Source organism: Poecilia formosa, unplaced genomic scaffold (assembly GCF_000485575.1).
Source record: "Poecilia formosa unplaced genomic scaffold, Poecilia_formosa-5.1.2 Scaffold266, whole genome shotgun sequence".
NCBI classification, from domain to species: Eukaryota; Metazoa; Chordata; class Actinopteri; order Cyprinodontiformes; family Poeciliidae; genus Poecilia; species Poecilia formosa.
The window spans coordinates 348,136-357,019 of NW_006800205.1; the positions used below are offsets into that span (position 1 = coordinate 348,136).

Sequence of the window (8,884 nt, forward strand, 5' to 3'; positions counted from 1 at the left end):
AATTCTATTAACGTTGAAACTTTATCTTCTTTTTACTTACCATGTCTTATTTCAAAGTAGAGGAGAAGTCCGATATGCAACGTTCACCATGTTGAAAATGGAGGCTTGGGAAGAGGGGCGTGGCTTCTTCCAAGTTTCATCTTTAACCCAACCGTTTGGGTAAATCTACCCACCCAACTCCTGGCCCAACAGAAGTGTGCAAGATGTAGACTTCCGATAAATTTCTGACCCAACTCATGAGTTATGTATTTTGACCCAATATTTGGTCAAACTAACCCAACCTATGACCCAACAGCTTCAACCCAGAAATTGGGTTATGAAAATAACCCAGCATTTTTTACTGTGCACACACAATAGTTCAGTCTCACCACATTTACAACCCCTGGCAAAAAGTATTGGGTCACCAGTCTTGGATGAGCACTCATTCAGACATTTCATGCTGTAAAACAAACTCAGATCAAAAACATGATGCAATAATAAGGCCATTCCAGACACATTCAGTTGATGTCATGGCCTGCAAATAGTCCAGATCTCAACCCAATTGAAAACCTGTGGTGGAGCTTGAAAAAAAATGGCCCACAAGAAGGCTCTGACCTGCAAAGCTGATCTGGCAACTGCTATCAAAGAGAGTTGGCACCAAATTGATGCAGCATACTGTTTGTCACTCATCAAGTCCATGGCTCAGAGACTGAAAGCCAAAGGTGGTGCAACTAAATACTAGTGATGTATTTTGAACGGTCTTTTGTTTGTGTTTTTCATAATTCCACACATTTTTCCTCAGAATTGAGTGACTCCATATTTATTTCCCTGTGCTTGGTCAATAAAAGTATCATTCACTGACTTCCACAATGTTTTCTCTTCATTTCTTTGAGTGTTCCTGAAAGCCAACAAGTTGCACTTTGGAATGACCTTAATATTGTATCATGTTTTTGATCCGAGTTTGTTTTACAGCATGAAATGTCTGAATGAGTGCTCATCCAAGACTGGTGATTCCATACTTTTTGCCAGGGGTTGTATATTTGGGTTTCTTTAAGTTTAGGATTTAATTTACAGAATAACTAGGTTTTGTTTAGAAGGCAACAAATCATAACACTGTATTCTAAAATAAGTGCGCACATTTTAGTTTACACTGTTATGTTTTGCTTGATTTAACCTTTGTTTTTTTAGCTACCTCTGTTAGAGATTTTTCGGTATTATCATTTTGTTATTACGTTGTTTATGACATTGTGACATGAATCATGTGGTGTGCATTCAGGCAAAGTCGGTATTTGATTAACACGTCAGGAGGGAGGATGTTCGGGTGTGTTTCTAGTTAGCTGTTTCATACTTCTGTAAATACCGCCATTTATTAGCCCAAACCAGGTGTGTTACGTTCACAAATTAGCTCGACTTAACAAGTAGAAACCATGAATAAACCGACATAAACAACTTGGGAAAACAACTTTAGCTGCTCAGTTAAATACTTCAGATTCTCACTTCCGATGTACATCATGGCGCTTTGAATGATTAAGTGACGTAGTTGCAAAGGGTCAATACATTTGTCATGAATGCTGTTTTAACCTGCCAATGTGATATTATCTGAAAATCATCTGGCTAACGGCTCAAGGCGTCGTGCTGATCGCTAAGCGTCAAATAAATGCAAATCAGTCTGATTAAAATAACAATACTAATGCGTGTGTGTCTAGAATTATAGGGAAAATGAAAGCCGTGATACCATCCACAGTAAAATGCTTAGCTCCCCATTAGCACCTACAGAAAAAAAAATTCTGGAGTGGCCTCTGCTCGGCAGTATGGGGGATGAAACTGTTCTGAAGGCAGGACTGAATTGTAGTTTCTAGTTTCACCACTAGAGGACAGACATTTTGTGAGCAATGTTTTGTTCAGATGTGAAATAATGTTCAGGAATCAATGCAGATCGGTTGAAATTGTGTTTGTTGGTAGTTTATGTGTATTTATGAGAGTATGCAAGGGTGTAAATCCCATCTCATTATTGGGGGGAGGGGGGACCATAAACAGAAACATTTCTTAAGACCAATTTTTGGGAGGTCGGCAAAGTTACAGTGAAATGCAACGTAATGTAACATGGTTTAAAAAGTTTTTAAATCACATTCAAGCTGCAGAACCAAAAACGACTAGTAATGCACATCAAACGTGTTTTTCTCAGTAAGCAACCTGCTGAGAAATAAAACTAAAATTCAAATGTTGCTTAGATATGAGTTTTGTTCAGTTTCACTGCTACATCTTTACAAAACTTTAAGATTCTAAAAAAAAAAAGCTTTAATGATTAAATGCTTTTAATAAAATTCCGCATAAACATTGATTTATTGAAATGGCTCCCAATACAAGTTATGGTCTATTTAAATTATAACTTAAGTTGCTTTATTTTTAAACCTTTTTTAGTCCTGGATGAGTGAGAACCAAGTAGATAGAAATGAATATCTGGTATCATAACTTAAACGTAACACTTAAAGCACCAGGGTTTATATAGAAAAATATTCAGATTTTATTTAGTGGTTTTAAAGGCTCTACATTGAAGACAGTGAGAAATAAATGCATAACTTTTCGTTTTTTAATAGTTGTTCTCTCTTCTGTTCTTGGCTCCCACACACAGAACTGTCGGTCACTCCTCAGCCCCTCCTTCCTGTTTCACTCTTATAATTAACTAAAAGGGGTCGGGGTCCTGACTCCCCCGGCCCCTCCGGGATTTACGCCTAGACATATACACAGACCCCTCATGGAGTGCTGAATTGTACGTTGCGTCACTGCCATCTTCTCTGTGGCAGCAGAGCGATCGGAGCACCTTAAGTCCTGTGCTGTGTGTTTCAACACTATAAAAGTGTGTCTGTTCATCAATGTCAATATAAAAATTATCAGAATCGTTTCTATCAAATAAAATCGTGCTCTTTATTCAGAAATGCCCCAAAACAATTAAATAATCACATCAAAAGTTAGAAATGCTCTCTTTAGTCATTTCTTTGATTGCCAAAAATATTAATGTGTGTGAGAAAATGTGTCAATGACAAGAATTAATTTAAAATACTTTTACATTTTACTTGTATTACCTTAATGGCACATATTCCACATTCAATATGGCGGACGCTGTGACGTATCGCAGCAATGGACCGACCCGCTTCATGAGGCGTCTACGTATTAATGTCTATGTATGAGAGTATTTCCATAAGACTGGTAAGATACAGTTCATTTAGAAGAATAATATGTGTATTTTATTACTTTAGACCAGTGTTCCTCAGCCTTTTGGGCCAGCGCTATCCATTATCCAGGTCCCTCATCGCCTCCCATCAAAGAAGATGTAGGCTACTTGGCCTGAATATTCTTTTATGATTAATATTACTATCATTATTGTTGGCATCTTAATTTTTATTGTTTCTGTATTTATCATCAAAAGTCCTTAAAAGAGAAACAGATTACTGAATTATTAGTTTCCAAAGAACAAAAAGAGAACAACATATGAATAGAAATCATTTTTAAAGGTGTCTAAGAAAAATGCAATGAAAAGACGTTCAAATTAAAATCGGTAGGCCTATCAGGGTGGGAAAAAAATCTTATTCTGTGACTTTTTTGTGGTTATTTTTTTAAAGTTATTATTAATCTGACAAGCCTGATCAGAATGTATATCCAAATTTATTAAATAAGACTGTCTGGCATTCACATTTAAGTTTTAGCTTTATTTTTAGCATTAAAAAACAAAAGGCCTTACAGTAACTGGGTACATCAGCTCCTCGTCCCCACCAACTTTTAACACAAAGTTACACCACTGCTTGACTGATAAAGTCGCTGTCGTTGGCAAGCAGGTTGGTTAGCACGGGGCGGGATCTCGCTTGTGTGAGGCTGGTTTGAATACTGAATGCTGATTGGCTGTTCACTAGCAGCTGAGGGGTTTCAGCTGCAGCCTGACCGCAGACAGACAGACAGACCGCAGCCTGCTCAGCACGGTGCGCAGAACCTCAGATAAAGGAGATGTTCCGTTATTTCTGGCGAGTTTCATTTGAGGGGGCAAGACGTTTGTTTGAGGGGCACTGCCCCCTTTTGCCCCAGCGTATAGCCGGCCCCCGTCGTCTGGAGTCGAACAGTCACCAAGAACCAGAGATCAGTAAAGGTCCAGAAAGCAGAGAGACGCTGCTGGTTCTTGTTCTGGTTTGTAACTTCACTGCATTTGATCTGAACATGAATGAACATAAAGATCTGAACTGATATGATAAAATGAACCGTTGACCTCTGACCCCCAGGACAGGTCACATGATCTCTAACTGGTTTCTGGGTAGAAACATTCAGAGACTCACCTGGCAGGAAATAACCTTTGAAATGATAGAAAAGACCCGCAGAGATGATGAGAACCAGAACCAGCAGAACCAGCAGAGCTGAGGCCCAGGATGGAAATGGTTCTGTGGAAAAACAGAGAAAGATTGACCTCAGTCTGACCTTTGACCTTTATCAGCTGCTCTGAGAAAGGTCTGACCTGATGCTCTGGACTGACCTTTGATATATTTCAGAACCACAGTGTCTCTCAGGACGTCCTGGTCTCTGTAGACGGTGCAGACGTAGCGTCCATCGTCTCTGTGTGTGGGATACATGAGGGTCAGGCTGACGTCTCCGGTCCTCAGGAAATCTTTGCTCATTTCTGTTCGGTCGCGGTAAAGTCTGTCCTGCTGGGCGAAGTGTTTACTCGTGTTGGGAAACACATGAATGAACATGGAACGAGGTTCTGACCGGGTCCACTCCACTGACGTCCCCTCAGGAAGGTCGGCTGATGTTCTGCAGGGCAGGACGACAGAACCTGACCCTTCAGTGACCTCGACCTCCTGCTGACCAACTGAGAGGAAATAAAGGACAAAATGAGCAGAAACAGTTTGGATCATTATTCTGGTTTGATGTCATTCAGTTTCTGTCTGCAGGATAAAAATAATTTATTTAATAATCAACATCATAAACTTTGATCCATCAGAGGTTCATGTGACAGTTATTGATGCATCAGAGGGTTTGATCTATACGTAGCAGATCTACAAAACCTTTTGGTTCTGTGGAGGCTGGAGATGAGAAACAACACTAATTATTACTAGGGATTCATCCGGTCAGCTGGTCAGTTTATACAGCTGGTCAATGATCAGCATGTTAAATTACATGTTATAATCTTAATAAATATAAAGTCTTTTTAAGAAGTCATAAAATTATGCTGAATTTTTATCTAACCCTATATTTATTTTTGTCTGATATTTACATGAATGTGTTTGAATAAAGCTGCTGTCAATGAAGAGCCGACTGTTTTAGTGTTAATAAAAGACTAAAATAGTGACTGAGGTCAAATATGAAGACTCAGAGAAATATGACATATTAATGAAAGCATCTCCATTTTGTTATGAATTAACAGCAGGCTTATTGGAAATAAATCTGTTTCGATAGTAACTCAGGTTATAGAAATGATTGTAGAAATAATAATGTCATGATAGAAATAATCCATTCATCAGTTATTCTGAGTTATTTTGGGTCTGGTCTCCATGGTTACAGAAACTATGAACAATTATTCATTTTCTCATTTCAATAAATTCATTCATACAGAACTTTAAAATATAAACTGCTTGTTTATCTGACCTTTGACCTTCAGGTGAATCTGTTTCACTGTCCGTTCTTTTACTCCATCAGAGATGCTGCAGCTGTAGTTTCCTCCATCATCCTGCTCAGGTTTCCTCAGAGTCAGGCTGAAGTTTCCAGTATCCAGAGCGTCAGGATTCATGGAGGTCCGTCCTCTGAAACGCTGGTTCTGGTTTTTAAGATCGTCACCGTTTTCTCTCCGTAGGTGGACGGAGTTAGGACTGAGATCACTGCGAGTCCAGAGGAGGAACGGATTGTCTTCAGGTATTACACCAGAGTAAATGCAGGGCATCAGGACAGACTCCGCCCCCTCATTAACCTCCACCACTCCACCCAGTGCATGCTGGGAAACTGAGAACACAAGATGAGAGTTTAGTGTAGAAATAATGACCAGTTATTCACTATTGTTCAAAGATTTCAGTCTGTCAGCTAAACAGTGATGCTGAACTCTTATTGGGCAGCAATGATCTCTGTTCATGTAACATGTAACTCACATTAAGCAATATGTCATAAAAAAGAATTAAAATATCTGTTAAAAATTAAAAACTGAAGGATTGAAACAGATGAAACTCTAAAAACGCATGAATGTGTTTTTAGAGTTTCTAGCCGTATGTCGTCATTTGCAGTAATCCCACTGTCGGTTTTCAGGTTGTGTTTTATCTCATTGACTGATTTGATGGTAAAGATTTTTGTTTTAGTATCTTGAGAGAGCGGTCATTGTTGGGGCAGAGATTTTGTTTCTGTGGCTTCCTGAAAACTAAAATTCTTCTAACTTTATTTTTCTTCTGGTTCTGATTTGTTATATTTACAGAATTTAAACCTGCCAGTAACTTTCAGGGAGTTTCTGCTGTGAAACTGATGCGTCTTTGTTGATCAAACAACAATTTGGACATTTCTGTATAATCTACATATTTGTTTTATTTCAATAGAACTTCATTGTCATCTCAAAAGGGCTTAGACACAATTACACAGACTGAACCCAGATGTCCATCCATCCATTTTCTAACACCCTTGTCCCTATGGGTCGGGAGGCTTACTGGTGCCTCTCCAGCTAACGTTCCGCCAGTCTGCCACAGTTAACCCAGATATCTAAATTTTAATTCCTGCTAGTCATAAATACATTCAAGATGTTTGTTAAAGGATCCAGGATTAGTTGAACATGTTGGCCTAAATATCCTCCTGAGACCCGAAGAAAAAAAAGTGTCTTCCAATTTCTGTTTTTTTGTGATTTCCNTGTCATGAAGTGTGTTGGTTGGTGGTGGTGAGATCGAACGCAGGACCCAGGATGTAGTGAAGTTGACGTCTTTAATAATCAAATATAGCTCTAAACAGTCCAAAAACATGCAACACGGCAGAGTGGAGACAAAAACTCAGCACCGGCAGCAACTAAACAAAGACTGACAAAATAAGAGCCATACCGCCACAGGACTTTCCAGTTCTACTGTGGCGGTCTAAACTAATAAGAGCCAAGCCGTCACAGGACTTCCCAGTTCTACTGTGACGACTTCAACGAGGCTACAAAAAACGACTTACTTGACTGACAACGACAAGGACCCGACGAAGAACACAGACACAGGTGGGCTTAAATACACATGGAGGGTAATCAGGTAAGTAGACACACCTGGGAGACAATCAACGGGGAGGACAGGACAGAGACTCACAGGGAAACAGGAACACATTGAAAAACTCAAAAACACACAGAAAACCACGGATCATGACAATAATACTCCCTTCCATTTTCTACTATATATTTTCCTGAGATAACTTCTCCTAACTTGTATTTTTCTATTTGTTAAAAAGTCTTTAATCCATTTCAATATTCTCCCTTTAATACCCAACTTGTATAATTTAATTAATAATCCATCCACCCACATCATGTCATATGCCTTTTCTATATCAAAAAATACTGCCACTACACTTTATTTACTTGAGCTCTTCTAATTTCATGCTCTAAAGTAGGGATCCCATAAATCACTCCTGTTATTTTTTTATTTTCTCCCATGATTTTTTTCTCCAGTACAGTTATCCAGTTATCCACATTTAAAGCCTTATTCTTTTGTTCTATATCTTTACATACTACCAATAAGTTTCCGTCTCTCAAAATCTTTACCATTTCAACATCTCCAATTTTCTTTTTAATTTCTCTTGACACCACAATGGAGCTGATGTTATCTTGTTCTTCCTCGTTCTTAAGTTTTAATGTTACTTTAAGTTCCTCCCTCACAACCCTTTCTTCTTCTGAGCTTCTTCCTTTCAGTTCCCGTTTACTGCCTTGGCTATCACCAATTCTCTTTCCTTCATGTAGATGGTTTGTTTCTTCAAGTGTCACCACTCACGCTACCTGCAACAAAGGTAACTCTGTCAAACGTGCCTCCGTTTATTAGTGACGAGTTTCTCATTAAAGAACTGTCTAGGCACGGTAAAGTGGTGTCACCGATAAAAAAAAAAAGTTCCTTCGGGATGTAAATCCATCCATCCATCCATTTTCTGAACACCCTTGTCCCTCAGTGGGGTCGGGAGGGGTGCTGGTGCCTATCTCCAGCTAACGTTCCGGGCGAGAGGCGGGGTACATCCTGGACAGGTCGCCAGTCTGTCGCAGGGATGTAAATCACCTTTGCTTAAGCATGTCTCTCACAGGAGCCCAACTATTTATGATATTAAATCGACGTGATGAGGAACTTAACCTGCGTTTTCATGTTAGATTAGACGAGTTTGATTATGCACTTTTTGCGACATCTTCTAGCATGAAATGCTTTGGTTGTGGTCAGGAGGGTCACATTATTCATTATTAAGATGTGTCCCAACAGGGCCGGCCCGGCCCCGTCAAGTTCGGCGAAGCAGCAGCTGCTGAGCAGGTGGGGAGCCCACCTAGTGAGGCTGGAGCAGTGGAGAACCCTGCTGCCGCAGACGGAGGACCCCGCTGCCGCGGCGGCTGCGGCGGAGGAGCCAACACTCATCCCCTCAGTGTAAATCACCTTGAGAAATAAAGAGATTTAGTTATTTATAAGAACAGGCTTTAGTGCTGAAAATGATCAAGTGTTACAAGCCATACATGTCATCCAAATGGATCAGAACCAGAGTTACATTCACCGTCCAGCCTGGGAAACACTGAGCTACTGGTGGAACCAGGTGAGACAAAGATTGTAGAGTTTAGCTTTTATTTTCCTCAATCTGTTTGAAATCTCAGAGAAAATCAGAGTTCCCGATTAAATCAGGTGCTGCAGCTCTGCATCAGAACCAGAACCAGGCCCTGTTCTGGTTCTGGTTCTGGTTCTGT

General features: G+C 39.9%; 1 protein-coding gene across 1 annotated transcript in view; it reads right to left on the minus strand.

The window, feature by feature from the left end:
• The window catches only part of LOC107838503 (butyrophilin-like protein 1), a 17,294-nt gene that overhangs the window by 5,430 nt on the left and 2,980 nt on the right, over positions 1–8,884 (minus strand). The window contains exons 2-4 of the mRNA XM_016681017.1: positions 5,608–5,958; positions 4,496–4,831; positions 4,302–4,403 (exon numbers count right to left, since the gene is read on the minus strand). Coding sequence (XP_016536503.1) covers positions 4,302–4,403; positions 4,496–4,831; positions 5,608–5,958 — 789 coding nt within the window. The remainder of the gene's footprint in view (positions 1–4,301; positions 4,404–4,495; positions 4,832–5,607; positions 5,959–8,884) is intronic.